The sequence below is a fragment of the Oncorhynchus clarkii genome, chromosome 29, assembly GCF_045791955.1.
Source record: "Oncorhynchus clarkii lewisi isolate Uvic-CL-2024 chromosome 29, UVic_Ocla_1.0, whole genome shotgun sequence".
NCBI classification, from domain to species: domain Eukaryota; kingdom Metazoa; phylum Chordata; class Actinopteri; order Salmoniformes; family Salmonidae; genus Oncorhynchus; species Oncorhynchus clarkii.
In genome coordinates this window covers 16,585,662-16,607,832 of record NC_092175.1, presented here as the reverse complement: position 1 = coordinate 16,607,832, position 22,171 = coordinate 16,585,662, and the positions used below count along the sequence as shown (strand labels likewise).

Genomic DNA, 22,171 nt, shown 5'->3' with positions numbered 1-22,171 from the left:
TTGCCTCCCTCTCTCCGACTCAGTGTTTACATCAGTTAAAAAGGGTCCACTTCAGAGCCCCTCTGGGATACTGTAAATGCACATTGCTTGAAGCTCCTCCACACAACAGTTACATCAACAGTCTGGTTCTCTGGGTTTCGGGATGTCACCAGCAAAGGAGTGGCTCGACACGTGCACCAAGCGGCTCCTGTGCACATTTAAAAATAGCCCTGCATGCAGGTGTCTGTCACTGCACCTTCCCCCTTCCTCTCTGGCTAAACAGTAGCTTCCCCCCCGGGATGCTGTGTTTGTGTGTGTGGTGTGTGTCAGAGGAGGCTGGTGGTAGGAGCTATAGGAGGACAGGCTCGTTGTAATTTCCATGTGTTTGATACCGTTCCATTTATTCCATTCCAGCCATTCCAATAATCCATCCTCCTAAAGCTCCTCCCACCAGCCTCCTCTGGTGCGTGTGTGTTTGTGTTTGTGTTTGTGGATGCATGCGAGCTAGTGGAATTCGTCATGGTGCGATTAGTCAGGCCTGCTGGGAGCTCTCTCTCGGTGTAGAGTGTGATTAAGCTGGTCTGGTGTAATGGGTAATTACTCCATCCCGTCTGAACCTTCTGAAGGCTTTTTCATTTCTCCCTTTTTTTTATTATTCAGCAGCTCGGAGCTTTGATTAAAATCAACAACAGGATACATGCGGTTGCCTGGGAGATACAAAGCATCCATAAAACATGAGCCGAAACAGAGGAGAAAAGAGAGAGCCAACCGCCTCTCCAACTCCATCTTATTTTCTCGTTTTCTCCTTCACTCGCTCCCTCTCTGCCTCTCTCTCTCTCTGCCTCTCTATCCCCCCCCTCTCTCTCTGTCTCTCTCCCTCCTTTCCACCATCACACCCCAGAGGCTGGCACATCTGGAGGATGCTTAACTGTATAGAGTTGAGAGGGAGGGAGGGAAAACTAGGGTTAGTGAGACGGCATATTAGTGACAGAGAGAGAGAGACAGAGGGGGGAGGAAGGGGGAAGCATGCTCCCAGACATGTGAGTGGAGGAGAGGGTTGAGGTAAAGGATTTGGGGAAGGTGGAGGGGAGGACGATTACAACTGAGCGGAAGAGAAGAAAAGAGCATATTAAAGATGAAAGGTAGAGCAAGAAGAGGAGGAGGAGGATGTGGAAAGAAAACCCGAGGGAGAGGAGAGAGAGAAAGAGAGAAAATGGAGGTGACAAGTGGCTATGCCCGCAGCCCAGGACCCTGCAGCTGTAGCTACACAATGGTCATCACAAGGGTGGGTGGTGAAATGTTGTGAGGATGCTACTATAGTAGAGAGTTTGAAGTCTGCGTGAGTATAGAGGTCTTGTCATGGGATATTCCAATTGACAGAAACAAAGAGTTTAAAGGAGGGATGAACGCCTTATATAGCATCTAGCTGTACAGGGGGACATGCAACCCATTCACTGCCAAAACTACACAGAGGAGTCTTCACTGTGCAAGAGAACCTCTGAGATGCAAACAAATCCACGCGACAGAGTCATTCTACGAGTCTGTAAAAGTCAATAAAAGGCTCTGCTCCATTAGTTCTTGTGCTGTTGCAGATTGACAATAGGGTGCATCATTTTGCTTCAGCATAATTTTCTCTCTGTCACTTTGCAACTCACCACTTCCGACCCTCTTACTAGTACTAGCTGGGCCAATATAGAGTTCTGTATACCACTTCATACACACTGTATACAAAACAAACAGCCCACATACTCCTCTTCTGTGTTCTACAATGTGTATACGTGTGTGTGTGTGTGTGTATGTATGTGTGTGTGTGTGTCAATGACTGCGTTTACACAGACAGCTCAATTCTGATGATTTTTCCAGTAATTGGCCTTTTTAAAAATCAGATCAGTTGTTTTGCCAATGATTGGGCAAAATATCAGAATTGGGCTGCCTGTGTAAACGCAGGGTTAAACTTCATAAGAAGTTCCCATTTCTCTATCAACTCACAATCCTTCCCTGTCATTTCTCTATCAATCCTTCCCTGTCGTTTCTCTATCAACTCACAATCCTTCCCTGTCGTTTCTCTATCAACTCTATCAATCCTTCCTTGTCGTTTCTCTATCAACTCACAATCCTTCCCTGTCGTTTCTCTATCAACTCTATCAAGCCTTCCCTGTCGTTTCTCTATCAACTCACAATCCTTCCCTGTCGTTTCTCTATCAACTCTATCAATCCTTCCCTGTCGTTTCTCTATCAACTCACAATCCTTCCCTGTCGTTTCTCTATCAACTCACCATCCTTCCCTGCCGTTTCTCTATCAACTCTATCAATCCTTCCCTGTCGTTTCTCTATCAACTCTATCAATCCTTCCCTGTCGTTTTTCTATCAACTCACAATCCTTCCCTGTCGTTTCTCTATCAACTCACCATCCTTCCCTGTCGTTTCTCTATCAACTCACCATCCTTCCCTGTCGTTTCTCTATCAACTCACCATCCTTCCCTGTCGTTTTTCTATCAACTCTATCAATCCTTCCCTGTCGTTTCTCTATCAACTCTATCAATCCTTCCCTGTCGTTTCTCTATCAACTCTATCAATCCTTCCCTGTCGTTTCTCTATCAACTCTATCAATCCTTCCCTGTCGTTTTTCTATCAACTCACAATCCTTCCCTGTCGTTTCTCTATCAACTCACAATTCTTCCCTGTCGTTTCTCTATCAACTCACAATCCTTCCCTGTCGTTTCTCTATCAACTCACAATCCTTCCCTGTCGTTTCTCTATCAACTCACAATCCTTCCCTGTCGTTTCTCTATCAACTCTATCAACCCTTCCCTGTCGTTTCTCTATCAACTCACAATCCTTCCCTGTCGTTTCTCTATCAACTCACAATTCTTCCCTGTCGTTTCTCTATCAACTCTATCAATCCTTCCCTGTCCTTTCTCTATCAACTCTATCAATCCTTCCCTGTCATTTCTCTATCAACTCTATCAATCCTTCCCTGTCGTTTCTCTATCAACTCTATCAACCCTTCCCTGTCGTTTCTCTATCAACTCTATCAATCCTTCCCTGTCATTTCTCTATCAACTCTATCAATCCTTCCCTGTCGTTTCTCTATCAACTCTATCAACCCTTCCCTGTCGTTTCTCTATCAACTCTATCAACCCTTCCCTGTCGTTTCTCTATCAACTCTATCAATCCTTCCCTGTCGTTTTTCTATCAACTCACAATCCTTCCCTGTCGTTTCTCTATCAACTCACAATTCTTCCCTGTCGTTTCTCTATCAACTCACAATCCTTCCCTGTCGTTTCTCTATCAACTCACAATCCTTCCCTGTCGTTTCTCTATCAACTCACAATCCTTCCCTGTCGTTTCTCTATCAACTCTATCAACCCTTCCCTGTCGTTTCTCTATCAACTCACAATTCTTCCCTGTCGTTTCTCTATCAACTCTATCAATCCTTCCCTGTCCTTTCTCTATCAACTCTATCAATCCTTCCCTGTCATTTCTCTATCAACTCTATCAATCCTTCCCTGTCGTTTCTCTATCAACTCTATCAACCCTTCCCTGTCGTTTCTCTATCAACTCTATCAACCCTTCCCTGTCGTTTCTCTATCAACTCACAATCCTTCCCTGTCGTTTCTCTATCAACTCACAATCCTTCCCTGTCGTTTCTCTATCAACTCACAATCCTTCCCTGTCGTTTCTCTATCAACTCACCATCCTTCCCTGTCCTTTCTCTTTGCCTCTTAATGCAGTGAAACGACATACTCCGATATCATTTAGAGGACAAACAACTAATGCCCCAAGACAAGCAGCAGTCCACTGGCAGGATTCTCAGTAGTCCTTGGATACCTGCAGATCAAATCCCCAGCCTTTGGCTCCCCTCATCTATAAACAATGGGCTGGCCAGCAATATCTTTAAATGTTGGTTAATCGAATCCTCTCGCTGTTTCACTAATTGAATAGCTTTTTCTCTTCCAGCTGCTTAGCTCAACTCCCTGAGCTTAAATCCACCTGATAGGTGTGAGGAGTTAGGCTCTCTAATTGCAGGCTCTTGTAGGGGTGCTTTATAGGGCATTGGGGCCCAGCACTTGATCAGAGGACCGATTAAAATGTCACCTCGTCAGAGAGTAGGTGCCACTTCAGCCTCCTCAACCCTGAGTTTGGCACTGAATTCCCTCCCGCCCCCGACGCAGCTCATCAAACACATGCACAGAAGCATTTACACTCAAACACACACACACACACATAACCAGCACCAAACACGACAGAGGCCTAACTGCTGTGTGTCGGTATCATCTCACCCAATCAGGGTAATAACAGCAATCACTATAATGACCTTTAATACACAGGGATGGAGGGAGAAAGAGAGAGAACACAGGAGCTCGATAGCTCCTTTCACAGTTGAGTAAGCTAATCTTAAGATAGTTCAGCTCCGAAGAACAGACAGACAAGGGGGGTAGAGGAATAAATAACCGAGGGAAAGCAGCATTATGTGAGAGGATCGGGAACAGACAAATAAACGGGGTAAGGCTATCTGTCACGCTGCATCACCAGAGACAATGCACTGGCCGTAGAGATAGAATGACTCATTGTATTGCCATTGCACTGGCACTCCTTTCAACCCGCCTGCCTTTTCTTTGACAGAAACCCATCGCTCCATCTGTCAGAGTGCTCTCGTTGTCCAATTAGCTTCAACTGATCAATCGTATCGCTCTCCTTAAGGACACACAGATCAAGAATTTTGGGATTTTCCTGATGCCATATTTCCAACGATCCAAATGGCTGCAGGGTGAGCTAACTGTTGCTCTAGCCCGAGCTGGTCGAAGGGTTCAGTAGTCTGTGTGATCTGTAATGCAATCAGGTAGGGGACTCTAGATGGATAAAACCTGTTTTGGCATGGACGTTGAGGGCTTCCACCATTTTAAAGTAGTCAACTAGGTGGGGCTTTCTATGGGTTAAGGGATGATTCCATCAGGGTCATCAGGAGGGACCAGCCAATGAATTATACTTGTGAGTAAACACTAGGCAGTGTGCACTCTTTCAGGTTGTATACCAACTCATAGGAGTAGTAGAAGAAGAAAATGGACTACTTCAAAATGGAGAAGACCTCAATGGCGCTGCCCGTGCTCTCACAGACTATCTATCTCTGTGGTGTTCACACACCCGGGCAGAAGGCGGCTGTCTCCGCATCTTCACTGAGTCAGTCTGACACTCTGTCTGCACTGTCCAATCAACACCTAGAGTGGCCAGACACCTCATAGTGCGGGGCATTTGGATTGGCTGTTGGATGCGATTAACTGTCCGACCCCATCCACCCCTATACGATAAGCACTGTGTGCTGTAAAGACACAAAGCATTACTCTTCACCAAACTGTATATACTAACAAGAGTGTGTAAAAATACCGGTAAACGGTAATGAGTGATGACTCAGACACCGGACACACACCGGCTGTCCGGACACAGTGGCTGAGATGTGCGTGACCTCCAGTCGTTTGCTGTGTCCCCTGGCGGAGCTCTTCAGTGAGGCCCCCCCTCCACAGTTTGACCCTGTGTTTCCTGACGCTAACGCCAGAAACGGATGAGCGAGACAGAGAGGCCTCGCCACTGTGGATGAGAACAGCTGGCCTCATCCATCACACAGACACCGGCCTACGGGAGCACGGAGGTGCCACGGAGCTCAGCCATATGTCCCACTAACACAGGACGCACACTTTCACCTGAGACTGTCTGTTCCACTGCTTCTGGTTCAGGTTCAGCCTCGGAGATGAGTGCGGTTTGAGTGGGCTAAAAGAAGAGGACAGGAAAGAGAAAGCATTGCAATGAATCCATAGGTGGGCAACAGAGAGGAAAAGGGAAGGCCAAATGTCAAAAATCGTAGGTACTATCGCTAAGATAAAGAGGGAACATGCTATGTGTCGGGATCCAGCAGGGACAGAAGGTACTGTGAATGAGGCTCTTTGATGGAGCACAGAGGGAGAGAATATGAGAAGGCATAGAGTAAAGCACAGTGGGATAGAGCAGGAGAACAGGCACTGCAAAAAGAAAGACCACTCTGATAGGAGGAGCAGTTTGCAGAGCTGCAGGGCCCTGCCTGCCCTTTAGACAATGGGGAGGAGAGCAGGACGGGGTGCATCAAATAGAAGGACTCTGTGTACCAGCTGTACTGTTGTGTTTGTGTGTGTGTGTGTGTGTGTGTGTGTGTGTGTGTGTGTGTGTGTGTGTGTGTGTGTGTGTGTGTGTGTGTGTGTGTGTGTGTGTGTGTGTGTGTGTGTGTGTGTGTGCCTGTGCCTGTGTGTGTGAAAGCATGTGTGTAGAAAGCAGGACCACTGGAGGAGCTTCTGTGTGTTGCGCACATTCAGCCCACAGACCCTGACACCCTTTTAATGGCTTTAAGGGGTCACAACGTCTCGCAGCACAGGCCTGACTGTGAATACCAATCATATAGGCCAGCTGTGTGCATGTGTCTATGAGAGAGAGGCATACTGTGTGTGTGTGTGTGTGTGTGTGTGTGCGTGCGTGCGTGCGTGCGTGCGTGCGTGCGTGTGTGTGTGTGTGTGTGTCTAGAGATGTCGGATCTTAACTTGATCATTATTTTGTCGCAGAGAATTTTCCCCTTGCATCGGGAAATTCAAATGAGCGTTGAGAGTCCCTGAAAATGAGCAGTTCTCTTTCTCTCCATGCGGGGGAAGTAGAGTCATTGGGATCAGGGCTTGCTATCAAAATAAATGTCTCTTGCTTCCTCAAACACTACAGGCCAAGGTCCTATTACTGCAACATTCAAATGTACAAAAATGTGCCTGAAACGCAGCCATACAGATCAGCCACCATTGTTTTATATAGCTGAATAAGATAGATATTGTTCTCCACTAGGCTATGACATACAAGTGACAAGTGTATGCTAAGGTCAAGATTCAGTTCAATTGTGGCCTGGGGTGGTCTAGAGGTTCGGGACACAGCCTTCAGAGCACATAAAGGCCTACAGTGTTAGTGTTGGTTTGAAGCCAGCCCATGCCCTTGTGGCACAAATAATTAAATCGCCCTGATATATTGACCATTTTAAATATGGACAGTTCGGGGATATTTTACCCCTGATCTTGATAAGAAATTACCATACCAGACACTATTAGACAACATAAATAATAAACTAATAAAATAGACTACACCAACATTAGTTTCCATTCATACAAAGTGTTGGGTAAATTGTCAAGGTAGATATGCCGTGGTAAACGAGGAAATGCTTGATTTATATTATTGTACGGAATGCTGGTCAAACATATAAATCACCTTTAGTCCAAAAAGTTATTCTGATTGCAATACAAACCAGAGGGCGAACATACACTACATGACCAAAAAGTACGTGGTCACCTGCTCGACCATCTCATTCCAAAATCATGGGCATTAATACGGAGTCGGTCCCCTCTTTGCTGCTACAACAGCCTCCACTCTTCTGGGCTTTCCACTAGATGTTGGAACTTGGCTGCATGGACTTTATTCCGTTCAGCAAAAAGCGCATTAGTGAGGCCAGGCAAAGATATTGGGCGATTAGGCCTGCCTCGCAGTCGGTGTTCCAATTCATCTGAAAGGTGTTCGATGGGGTTGAGGACAAGGCTCTGTGCAGGCCAGTCAAGTTCCTCCACACCGATCTCGACAAACCATTTCTGTATGTACCTCGCTTTGTGCATGGGGGCATTGTCATGCTGAAACAGGAAAGGGCCTTCCCAAAGCTGTTGCCACAAAGTTGGAAGTATAGAATCGTCTAGAATGTCTTTGTATGCTGTAACATCAAGATTTCCCTTCACTGTAACTAAGGGGCCTAGCCCGAACCATGAAAACAGTCCCAGACCATTATTCCTCCTACACCAAACTTTACAGTTGGCACTATGCATTCAGGCAGGTAGTGTTCTCCTGGCATCCATCAAACCCAGATTTGTCTGTCGGATTGCCAGATGGTGAAGCGTGATTCATCACTCCAGAGTACGCGTTTCCACTGCTCCAGAGTCCAATGGCGGCAAGCTTTACCCCACTCCAGCCGATGCTTGGCATTGCACATGGTGATTTTAGACTTATGTGCGGCTGCTCGGGCAATGGAAACCCATTTCATGAAGTTCCCGACGAAGAGTTTTTGTGCTGACGTTCCTTCCAGAGGCAGTTTGGAATTCGGTAGTGAGTGTTGCAACCGAGGACAGACGATGTTCGTGTTTCAGCACTCGGCAGTCCAGTTCTGTGAGCTTGTGTGGCCTACCACTTCACGGCTGAGCCGTTGTTGCTCCTAGACGTTTCCACTTCACAGTAACAACACTTACAGTTGACTGGGGCAGCTTTGGCAGGGCAGAAATTTGACGAACTGACTTGTTGGAAAGGTGTGATCCTATGATGGTGCCACGTTGAAAGTCACTGAGCACTTCAGTATGGCCATTCTACTGCCAATGTTTGTCTATGGAGATCGCATGGCTATGTGGTCGATTTTATACACCTGTTAGCAACGGGTGTGGCTGAAATAGCCGAATCCACTAATTTGAAGGGGTGTCCACATAGTTTTGTGTATATATAGAAATATATATAGTGTATCTTGAAAGATTTTGGTTGCAAGCAGGACTAACATTAATGTAACACTGACATCGTATTTTAGGGCGCAGTAATGAGGTGACCAATAATGATTGCAATTGAGATCAGCTGTGTGGGTGAATTTAGTGCTATTGATTGTTTAATGAGACATCAGCTGGCGATAATCTAGTGCAATCGATGGTTGCACAAGGCCCATTGTTATTTGATTATATTCCAGTACTATCTTTATGCTACCCGTTAGCCTATTCATTGTCAAATAATGAAAGGTGAAAACTGATAATAGACTACTGTTTGTTTTTCCCCGGCTGAGTTGATGCGCTGATTTGGGCCATCAGTTGATTGATCGATGTAGGCCTACTGTACGTACACACGTTCCTCCAGACTAGTATATCTTCAAGCTTTTGTTGAGCTGAGGCACATTTCCTCGATGCGTAAATTATCAGACTATTTATTTAACACTCTTTAAAAACGCAATTCAATTGTGGGCCTAATTAATGTAGGTCACGAAATCGACCAGGACTCATGCGGCTCGGAGCACTCGGAGCTGGAGTGCGCTGTATAGATAGATCACTGTGCTACAACGGTTCACAGTGTTCTAGCAAGCACTAAGAATACTGATTATTCTTAGTGCTTGCCTCCCCCAAACCACTCGGAATGAATGCCTAGACTGTTAACCTGTGACTTGTTTCTGTTTTAACCCTGTAACGACGTGGAATTAACGTGCCAAAAATAGACATTCATCCACGAATCAAAGACCAGGAATCAAATCCTTGCCAATTTCGGCATATGTGTGTTGGGGTCTGTGCCTTTAACCGCAAGACCACACAGGTAACCAAAACCGTTTATTCTGCCTACTGCTTGCCTTCAACATATAATAAAACAATTTATCTAATGTAGGTACTGTACTGCATTGTATTAAAAAAAAACGCTTCCAGCTGCCCCCTGGTGGCGATTCTAAATCTTTCTTCAAATATTTAAATCCTCTTGCTGCAGGATTATTTTCCCCCTACGTTGAGTGTGTACATTGTTTAGATTTGTTTAGTACTGTACATGTTACATAGATTAGGTTAGTACTGTACATGTTACATAGATTAGGTTAGTATTGTACATGTTACATAGATTAGGTTAGTACTGTACATGTTACATAGATTAGGGTAGTACTGTACATGTTACATAGATTAGGTTAGTACTGTGCATGTTACATAGATTAGGTTAGTACTGTACATGTTACATGTTACATAGATTAGGTTAGTACTGTACATGTTACATAGATTTGTTTAGTACTGTACATGTTACAGAGAATAGGTTAGTACTGTACATGTTACATGTTACATAGATTAGGTTAGTACTGTACATGTTACATGTTACATAGATTAGGTTAGTACTGTACATGTTACATAGATTTGTTTAGTACTGTACATGTTACAGAGATTAGGTTAGTACTGTACATGTTACATGTTACATAGATTAGGTTAGTACTGTACATGTTACATAGATTAGGTTAGTACTGTACATGTTACATAGATTAGGTTAGTACTGTACATGTTACATAGATTAGGTTAGTACTGTACATGTTACATAGATTAGGTTAGTACTGTACATGTTACATGTTACATATATTCGGTTAGTACTGTACATGTTACATAGATTAGGTTAGTACTGTACATGTTACATAGATTAGGTTAGTACTGTGCATGTTACATAGATTAGGTCAGTACTGTACATGTTACATAGATTAGGGTAGTACTGTACATGTTACATAGATTAGGTTAGTACTGTACATGTTACATAGATTAGGTTAGCACTGTACATGTTACATAACACACAGATTAGGTTAGTACTGTACATGTTACATAGATTAGAGTAGTACTGTACATGTTACATGTTACATAGATTAGGTTAGTACTGTACATGTTACATCGATTTGTTTAGTACTGTACATGTTAAATAGATTAGGTTAGTACTGTACATGTTACATGTTACATAGATTAGGGTAGTACTGTACATGTTACATGTTACATAGATTAGGTTAGTACTGTACATGTTACATAGATTTGTTTAGTACTGTACATGTTACATAGATTTGTTTAGTACTGTACATGTTACAGAGATTAGGTTAGTACTGTACATGTTACATGTTACATAGATTAGGTTAGTACTGTACATGTTACATGTTACAGAGATTAGGTTAGTACTGTACATGTTACATAGATTAGGTTAGTACTGTACATGTTACATAGATTAGGTTAGTACTGTACATGTTACATAGGTTAGGTTAGTACTGTACATGTTACATAGATTAGGTTAGTACTGTACATGTTACATGTTACAGAGATTAGGTTAGTACTGTACATGTTACATAGATTAGGTTAGTACTGTGCATGTTACATAGATTAGGTCAGTACTGTACATGTTACATAGATTAGGTTAGTCCTGTACCTGTTACATAGATTAGGTTAGCACTGTACATGTTACATAACACACAGATTAGGTTAGTACTGTACATGTTACATAGATTAGAGTAGTACCGTACATGTTACATGTTACATAGATTAGGTTAGTACTGTACATGTTACATCGATTTGTTTAGTACTGTACATGTTAAATAGATTAGGTTAGTACTGTACATGTTACATGTTACATAGATTAGGGTAGTACTGTACATGTTACATGTTACATAGATTAGGTTAGTACTGTACATGTTACATAGATTTGTTTAGTACTGTACATGTTACAGAGATTAGGTTAGTACTGTACATGTTACATGTTACAGAGATTAGGGTAGTACTGTACATGTTACATGTTACATAGATTAGGTTAGTACTGTACATGTTACATAGATTAGGTTAGTACTGTACATGTTAAAGAGATTAGGTTAGTACTGTACATGTTACATGTTACATAGATTAGGGTAGTACTGTACATGTTACATGTTACATAGATTAGGTTAGTACTGTACATGTTACATAGATTAGGTTAGTACTGTACATGTTATATAGATTAGGTTAGCACTGTACATGTTACATATTACACAGATTAGGTTAGTACTGTACATGTTACATATATTCGGTTAGTACTGTACATGTTACATAGATTAGGTTAGTACTGCACATGTTACATGTTACATAGATTAGGGTAGTACTGTACATGTTACATGTTACATAGATTAGGATAGTACTGTACATGTTACATGTTACATAGATTAGGTTAGTACTGCACATGTTACATGTTACATAGATTTGTTTAGTACTGTACATGTTACATAGATTTGTTTAGTACTGTACATGTTACAGAGATTAGGTTAGTACTGTACATGTTACATGTTACATAGATTAGGTTAGTACTGTACATGTTACATGTTACATGTTACAGAGATTAGGTTAGTACTGTACATGTTACATAGATTAGGTTAGTACTGTACATGTTACATAGATTAGGTTAGTACTGTACATGTTACATAGGTTAGGTTAGTACTGTACATGTTACATAGATTAGGTTAGTACTGTACATGTTACATGTTACAGAGATTAGGTTAGTACTGTACATGTTACATAGATTAGGTTAGTACTGTACATGTTACATAGATTAGGTTAGTACTGTGCATGTTACATAGATTAGGTCAGTACTGTACATGTTACATAGATTAGGTTAGTCCTGTACCTGTTACATAGATTAGGTTAGCACTGTACATGTTACATAACACACAGATTAGGTTAGTACTGTACATGTTACATAGATTAGAGTAGTACCGTACATGTTACATGTTACATAGATTAGGTTAGTACTGTACATGTTACATCGATTTGTTTAGCACTGTACATGTTAAATAGATTAGGTTAGTACTGTACATGTTACATGTTACATAGATTAGGGTAGTACTGTACATGTTACATGTTACATAGATTAGGTTAGTACTGTACATGTTACATAGATTTGTTTAGTACTGTACATGTTACAGAGATTAGGTTAGTACTGTACATGTTACATGTTACAGAGATTTAGTACTGTACATGTTACATGTTACATAGATTAGGTTAGTACTGTACATGTTACATAGATTAGGTTAGTACTGTACATGTTAAAGAGATTAGGTTAGTACTGTACATGTTACATGTTACATAGATTAGGGTAGTACTGTACATGTTACATGTTACATAGATTAGGTTAGTACTGTACATGTTACATAGATTAGGTTAGTACTGTACATGTTATATAGATTAGGTTAGCACTGTACATGTTACATATTACACAGATTAGGTTAGTACTGTACATGTTACATATATTCGGTTAGTACTGTACATGTTACATAGATTAGGTTAGTACTGCACATGTTACATGTTACATAGATTAGGGTAGTACTGTACATGTTACATGTTACATAGATTAGGATAGTACTGTACATGTTACATGTTACATAGATTAGGTTAGTACTGCACATGTTACATGTTACAGAGATTAGGGTAGTACTGTACATGTTACATGTTACATAGATTAGGTTAGTACTGTACATGTTACATAGATTAGGTTAGTACTGTACATGTTAAAGAGATTAGGTTAGTACTGTACATGTTACATGTTACATAGATTAGGGTAGTACTGTACATGTTACATGTTACATAGATTAGGTTAGTACTGTACATGTTACATAGATTAGGTTAGTACTGTACATGTTATATAGATTAGGTTAGCACTGTACATGTTACATATTACACAGATTAGGTTAGTACTGTACATGTTACATATATTCGGTTAGTACTGTACATGTTACATAGATTAGGTTAGTACTGCACATGTTACATGTTACATAGATTAGGGTAGTACTGTACATGTTACATGTTACATAGATTAGGATAGTACTGTACATGTTACATGTCACATAGATTAGGTTAGTACTGCACATGTTACATGTTACATAGATTTGTTTAGTACTGTACATGTTACATAGATTTGTTTAGTACTGTACATGTTACAGAGATTAGGTTAGTACTGTACATGTTACATGTTACATAGATTAGGTTAGTACTGTACATGTTACATGTTACAGAGATTAGGTTAGTACTGTACATGTTACATAGATTAGGTTAGTACTGTACATGTTACATAGATTAGGTTAGTACTGTACATGTTACATAGGTTAGGTTAGTACTGTACATGTTACATAGATTAGGTTAGTACTGTACATGTTACATAGATTAGGTTAGCACTGTACATGTTACATAACACACAGATTAGGTTAGTACTGTACATGTTACATAGATTAGAGTAGTACCGTACATGTTACATGTTACATAGATTAGGTTAGTACTGTACATGTTACATCGATTTGTTTAGTACTGTACATGTTAAATAGATTAGGTTAGTACTGTACATGTTACATGTTACATAGATTAGGGTAGTACTGTACATGTTACATGTTACATAGATTAGGTTAGTACTGTACATGTTACATAGATTTGTTTAGTACTGTACATGTTACAGAGATTAGGTTAGTACTGTACATGTTACATGTTACAGAGATTAGGGTAGTACTGTACATGTTACATGTTACATAGATTAGGTTAGTACTGTACATGTTACATAGATTAGGTTAGTACTGTACATGTTAAAGAGATTAGGTTAGTACTGTACATGTTACATGTTACATAGATTAGGGTAGTACTGTACATGTTACATGTTACATAGATTAGGTTAGTACTGTACATGTTACATAGATTAGGTTAGTACTGTACATGTTATATAGATTAGGTTAGCACTGTACATGTTACATATTACACAGATTAGGTTAGTACTGTACATGTTACATATATTCGGTTAGTACTGTACATGTTACATAGATTAGGTTAGTACTGCACATGTTACATGTTACATAGATTAGGGTAGTACTGTACATGTTACATGTTACATAGATTAGGATAGTACTGTACATGTTACATGTTACATAGATTAGGTTAGTACTGCACATGTTACATGTTACAGAGATTAGGGTAGTACTGTACATGTTACATGTTACATAGATTAGGTTAGTACTGTACATGTTACATAGATTAGGTTAGTACTGTACATGTTAAAGAGATTAGGTTAGTACTGTACATGTTACATGTTACATAGATTAGGGTAGTACTGTACATGTTACATGTTACATAGATTAGGTTAGTACTGTACATGTTACATAGATTAGGTTAGTACTGTACATGTTATATAGATTAGGTTAGCACTGTACATGTTACATATTACACAGATTAGGTTAGTACTGTACATGTTACATATATTCGGTTAGTACTGTACATGTTACATAGATTAGGTTAGTACTGCACATGTTACATGTTACATAGATTAGGGTAGTACTGTACATGTTACATGTTACATAGATTAGGATAGTACTGTACATGTTACATGTTACATAGATTAGGTTAGTACTGCACATGTTACATGTTACATAGATTTGTTTAGTACTGTACATGTTACATAGATTTGTTTAGTACTGTACATGTTACAGAGATTAGGTTAGTACTGTACATGTTACATGTTACATAGATTAGGTTAGTACTGTACATGTTACATGTTACAGAGATTAGGTTAGTACTGTACATGTTACATAGATTAGGTTAGTACTGTACATGTTACATAGATTAGGTTAGTACTGTACATGTTACATAGGTTAGGTTAGTACTGTACATGTTACATAGATTAGGTTAGTACTGTACATGTTACATGTTACAGAGATTAGGTTAGTACTGTACATGTTACATAGATTAGGTTAGTACAGTACATGTTACATAGATTAGGTTAGTACTGTGCATGTTACATAGATTAGGTCAGTACTGTACATGTTACATAGATTAGGTTAGTCCTGTACCTGTTACATAGATTAGGTTAGCACTGTACATGTTACATAACACACAGATTAGGTTAGTACTGTACATGTTACATAGATTAGAGTAGTACCGTACATGTTACATGTTACATAGATTAGGTTAGTACTGTACATGTTACATCGATTTGTTTAGTACTGTACATGTTAAATAGATTAGGTTAGTACTGTACATGTTACATGTTACATAGATTAGGGTAGTACTGTACATGTTACATGTTACATAGATTAGGTTAGTACTGTACATGTTACATAGATTTGTTTAGTACTGTACATGTTACAGAGATTAGGTTAGTACTGTACATGTTACATGTTACAGAGATTAGGGTAGTACTGTACATGTTACATGTTACATAGATTAGGTTAGTACTGTACATGTTACATAGATTAGGTTAGTACTGTACATGTTAAAGAGATTAGGGTAGTACTGTACATGTTACATGTTACATAGATTAGGTTAGTACTGTACATGTTACATGTTACATAGATTAGGTTAGTACTGTACATGTTATATAGATTAGGTTAGCACTGTACATGTTACATATTACACAGATTAGGTTAGTACTGTACATGTTACATATATTCGGTTAGTACTGTACATGTTACATAGATTAGGTTAGTACTGCACATGTTACATGTTACATAGATTAGGGTAGTACTGTACATGTTACATGTTACATAGATTAGGATAGTACTGTACATGTTACATGTTACATAGATTAGGTTAGTACTGTACATGTTACATGTTACATAGATTAGGTTAGTACTGTGCATGTTACATAGATTAGGTTAGTACTGTACATGTTACATGTTACATAGATTAGGTTAGTACTGTGCATGTTACATAGATTAGGTTAGTACTGTACATGTTACATAGACTAGGTTAGTACTGTACATGTTACATAGATTAGGTTAGTACTGTACATGTTACATAGATTAGGTTAGTACTGTACATGTTACATGTTACAGAGATTAGGTTAGTACTGTACATGTTACATGTTACAGAGATTAGGTTAGTACTGTACATGTTACATGTTACATAGATTAGGTTAGTACTGCACATGTTACATGTTACATAGATTAGGGTAGTACTGTACATGTTTCATGTTACATAGATTAGGTTAGAACTGTACATGTTACATGTTACAGAGATTAGGTTAGTACTGTACATGTTACATGTTACATAGATTAGGTTAGTACTGTGCATGTTACATATATTAGGTTAGTACAGTACATGTTACATAGACTAGGTTAGTACTGTACATGTTACATAGATTAGGTTAGTACTGTACATGTTACATAGATTAGGTTAGTACTGTACATGTTACAGAGATTAGGTTAGTACTGTACATGTTACATGTTACATAGATTAGGTTAGTACTGTACATGTTACATAGATTAGGTTAGTACTGTATATGTTACATAGATTAGGTTAGTACTGTACATGTTACATGTTACATAGATTAGATTAGTACTGTATATGTTACATAGGTTAGTACTGTACATGTTACATGTTACATAGATTGGGTTAGTACTGTACATGTTACATAGACTAGGTTAGTACTGTACATGTTACATAGATTAGGTTAGTACTGTACATGTTACATAGATTAGGTTAGTACTGTGCATGTTACACAGATTAGGGTAGTACTGTACATGTTACATAGATTAGGTTAGTACTGTACATGTTACATGTTACATAGATTAGGTTTGTATTGTACATGTTACATAGATTAGGTTAGTACTGTACATGTTACACAGATTAGGTTAGTACTGTACATGTTACATAGATTAGGTTAGTACTGTACATGTTACATAGATTAGGTTAGTACTGTGCGTGACCATGCATTGATGAATTCATATGCAGGTGAGTGAGTCATGAATATTGAATGTGTTAGATGTGTGATCTCAGTAATGACAATAAAGGTTGGAGCTGACTGAGCTGAGATGAGTGTAATGAGAAGTGTAGAGAGGAGTGTACTGGGGAGTGTACTGAGGAGTGTACAGAGGAGTGTACTGAGGAGTGTACAGAGGAGTGTAATTAGGAGTGTACAGAGGAGTGTACTGAGGAGTGTAATTAGGAGTGTACTTAGGAGTGTACTGAGGAGTGTCCTGAGGCGTGTACTGAGGGGTGTCCTGAGGAGTGTACTGGGGAGTGTACTGAGAGGAGTGTACTGAGAGGAGTGTAATGAGGAGTGTACTGAGGAGTGTAATGAGGAGTGTACTGAGGAGTGTACAGAGGAGTGTAATGAGGAGTGTACTTAGGAGTGTACTGAGGAGTGTCCTGAGGCGTGTACTGGGGAGTGTACTGAGTAGTGTACTGAGGATTGTACTGGGGAGTGTAATGAGAAGTGTAATGAGGAGGGTAATGAGGAGCGTAATGAGGAGTGTACTGAGGAGTGTACTGAGGAGTGTAATGAGGAGTGTACTGAGGAGTGTACTGAGGAATGTAATGAGGAGTGTACTGAGGAGTGTACTGAGGAGTGTAATGAGGAGTGTACTTAGGAGTGTAATGAGGAATGTACTGAGGAGTGTACTGAGGAGTGTAATGAGGAGTGTACTGAGGAGTGTACTGAGGAGTGTAATGAGGAGTGTACTTAGGAGTGTAATGAGGAGTGTACTGAGGAGTGTACTGAGGAGTGTACTGAGGAGTGTACTGAGGAGTGTACTTAGGAGTGTAATGAGGAGTGTACTTAGGAGTGTAATGAGGAGTGTACTGAGGAGTGTACTGAGGAGTGTAATGAGGAGTGTACTTAGGAGTGTAATGAGGAGTGTACTGAGGAGTGTACTGAGGAGTGTACTGAGGAGTGTAATGAGGAGTGTACTTAGGAGTGTAATGAGGAGTTTACTTAGGAGTGTAATGAGGAGTGTACTGAGGAGTGTAATGAGGAGTGTACTGAGGAGTGTACTGAGCCTGGATCCTACTCTAGTGTATACTACTGTTTGTTCAATCATATCATTCAAACTCCAGTCAACTGAAAGGCATGAGAGATAATGTCCATGAGTCAGGCAGGAGATTGGTGTGTGTGTGTGTGTGTGTGTGTGAAGAAAGAGATGAGATAAATGTAAAAGAGAAAGATGTCCCCTTTCTCTCGTCATAGCCCTGTGTGTGTTCAGAGAAAGTAGCGCAGTACAGAGTGGAAAACACACACACAGCACTGCATACAGAGAGGGTTCACACACACACACACACACACACACACACACACACACACACACACACACACACACACACACACACACACACACACACACACACACACACACACACACACATAGAATGACATAAGCATACCAATATAATCCAACATCTATCTATGACATTAACCCAGCATCTGGATTCAAGGTCATGCAGTGACCTCCATTAAACCAAGGTTGTGACAACTCATGTGTGACCAATCAGATGTGTTTATCTCTGTGAATTTCTCTCCTATTCCACCTGCTGCAAGGTCCATTTAAACCCACCAAGGTGCAGCTGCAGTCATGATGGCATGAGGGAGCCATCACACTGATTTCATTAGTGGCTAAATTGAGTCGAGGCCGATCCATTTTATGGAATCTATAATCAGACGACGTGCTTTGAGAAAACTGCGGGTTATTCCGCTCAATATACCCAAACAGTAAACACAGGATACCTGCGCATTGCCAACTTTAGAATAAACGTAAATGCGGTGCTGTTAGACATTATTGCCTTGGTGACACTGTTTCAGAAATCTCCCAGATGAATGACCTGTGTTTAAACTTTCACAGGGCACGCGAAGTAACATTTAGCTCACGTGAGTCGTTTAGACTGGTTAGCCTTAGCCTATAGCCTCAGAGACCTGCCAAATATAGGATTGTTTCTGCTTTCTTTGCTTAATAAATGAACGGTGGCGTTTATAGGCATTCTGTTTCCATTTTTCGACTGGTGCCATAACTCACCGTGACGCCCGATGACCGAAGGCGCGCGAGTCAATTGCGGCTGATTGATGAATTGATAGCTCGATCATTTTCCCGCAGGGTGCAACGCCAGTGCATCCAATACCGGTAGTCGCTGCTATTAAGGTCAAATGCAGACCATTACAAATCCAATTGTTTCTAAAGATAACGGTTAATGGTACGTGTCCGTCTTATCTGATCCATTGGTTTGAAACAAGTCACCATCCGTGCAGTGGGACCCATAGGCTACAGTCTCCTAAATGGGTTAGACGATGTTGCCATCATTGTTTCTTTCTTTTACATATCATGTTTGATTTTAGGCCGCCTTCAAGAGCTATATGTGCTAATGTGTTAAACTGTTGTCTGCAAATGAGATCCAGACAGAGTGAACTGAAGTTGAAATGGACTAAGCTCAAACGAATCTAAATTGCACTGCACCATACAGATGTCCAGTATACGTGAACATATTCCCTGTCATGATACACACTTGCTGCATGCGCCCTGAGACATGCATGCGCCAATGGTGAGAACAAAGGCCACTTTGGGAACCTAAACCGTAAATTGTGCAACCCATCAATTGCTATTTGTGCAACCAAGTCATGTCGAGGAAGCTGAAGACGCAGTGATGGGTTGATGTTACTCCCCGATTATTATGATGATATCTATCCTAACTGTCCTGCACGGGACGACATAACGTAAAAGAATTGCGGGGGGACCCACCATGAATAGATCTAGGCGTTAATAAACGCGCAATTACGCAGTTTCGTTGGTTAGCCTAAATACACCTGTTCTTGTTGCATAAAGAGGTAGCCTTAATGTCACTGTTAGGTCCTATCTCACGCTATGTTCACTAATTTTGTAGCACAGCAGATATCTGGCTACAGTGTGACGGTAATGCCGAAAGGCTAGTCTGTCGGTGGGTGTTTGGTCGGTCGGGACAGAGGGCACTCACCTAACTTTTGCTGCCACGGAAGATGTCGCATCGTTTCTTATATTCTTCCTTTTGGACACGGCAGTTCCCATGCTGACATGGAAACGACGCAAGCAGGAAAACAGCTCATTCCAGAAAACCTAGGATGGAGAAATGCGGCGAGAAGGTTGAAGGGAATCCAGGAAAGACTGTGGCAACTGGCGAGACTTCCACTTCGGCAGTAATCGTGGTATTTTCACGTCTGCAGAGCTCTCTCTGAAAGAAACCAGCTAGTAATGCAACGGATAGATACGGGTGCCCTTTCTCGCTGCTGTGTCTTCAGAGTGCGTGTGAGGTAACGTGTACTGAACGAAAACACTGTGACGCTCTCTCTCTCTCTCTCTCGCTCATGCTCTCTTCATTGATCAGAACCAAAGAAAATGGGATGTGAGGGGGTTGGACTCCTGCTTGTCATCATTAGGTGTGTGTGTGTGTGCGTGTGTGTGTGTGTGTGTGTGTGTGGGGGGGGGGGGGGGGGGGCAGTGGACAGGAAACTGAGTAGAGCCATATAAGGAGCTGTTATCCCCCTACACCAAAGTTAATTCCTGCAGTATAAGTTTGTACACACAAATACAGGTATGTGCAAGTGCATTGTCCCACGTTTTACTTACATACTTACTTAAATATAGAAATGTACTAAGGTGCCTAAAGTCAAGATAAAAGGTGTGCCCGAGTCCTTTTGGTGCTTCGTTGAGTCACTTTCTAGATAGCACAAAGCGAGGGATTGAGACACACACAAATCGTTAACCCACAGGGATTTGGGGTTGTATACACACACTCCACTGGCAGACACAGCAAACAAGTAACAGGCCATCAGCCTTCGAATACTAATCAATCTATCCCCAAAACAACCTGCTAGTGAAACAAATGAAGGTACTGGACGTCCTTGGGAGTTTGTTATAGAATCTGTTTCAGTCATTGTTACACACTCACGTACACGTACACACGTACACACACACACACACACACACACACACACACACACACACACACACACACACACACACACACACACACACACACACACACACACACACACACACACACACACACACACACACACACACACACACACACATTGAGACAAAAGGAATACAAATAAGTAAAGCAAAGCATCCCAGATCAGTGTGCGCTGAAGGCAGTCAGGTAGTAAATAATGTGAGGCAGCAGATAAAGGAAGGAATGCAGGGGATGAATGAAGAACGGACAGCGTGGCTCCACAGACTGAAGTGGAGAGGAGGGGCAGACGAGGGAGGAAATAGGAGAGATGAATGAAGAGGGGAAACAGGGTGGTTCCTTGTACAGACTAAAGATAGGGGTGCGGTGTGTGTGTGTGTGTGTGTGTGTGTGTGTGTGTGTGTACACTACTGTTCAAAAGTTTGGGGTCACTTAGAAATGTCCTTGTTTTTGAAATATATATATTTTTTTGTCCATTAAAATAACATCAAATTGATCAGAAATACAGTGTTGACATTGTTAATGTTGTAAATGACTATTGTAGCTGGAAACGGACGATTTTTAGTGGAATATCTACATAGGCGTACAGAAGCCCATTATCAGCAACCATCACTCCTGTGTTCCAATGGCATGTTATGTTAGCTAATCCAAGTTTATCATTTTAAAAGGCTAATTGATCATTAGAAAACCCTTTTGCAATTATGTTAGCACAGCTGAAAACTGTTGTCCTGATTAAATAAGCAATAAAACTGTCCTTCTTTAGTCTAGTTGAGTATCTGGAGCATCAGCATTTGTGGGTTCGATTACAGGCTCAAAATGGCCAGAAACAAATAACTTTCTTCTGAAACTCGTCAGCCTATTCTTGTTCTGAGAAATGAAGGCTATTCCATGTGAGAAATTGCCAAGAAACTGAAGATCTCGTACAACGC

General features: G+C 40.7%; 1 protein-coding gene across 1 annotated transcript in view; it reads right to left on the bottom strand.

Moving 5' to 3' along the window:
* Positions 1-20,530, bottom strand: part of LOC139388414 (NMDA receptor synaptonuclear signaling and neuronal migration factor-like) — a 45,339-nt gene extending 24,809 nt beyond the window's left edge. The window contains exon 1 of the mRNA XM_071135059.1: positions 20,268-20,530. Within this exon, the coding sequence (XP_070991160.1) occupies positions 20,268-20,338 (71 nt within the window). The 5' untranslated portion in view covers positions 20,339-20,530. The remainder of the gene's footprint in view (positions 1-20,267) is intronic.
* Between the last annotated feature and the right edge of the window lie 1,641 nt (positions 20,531-22,171).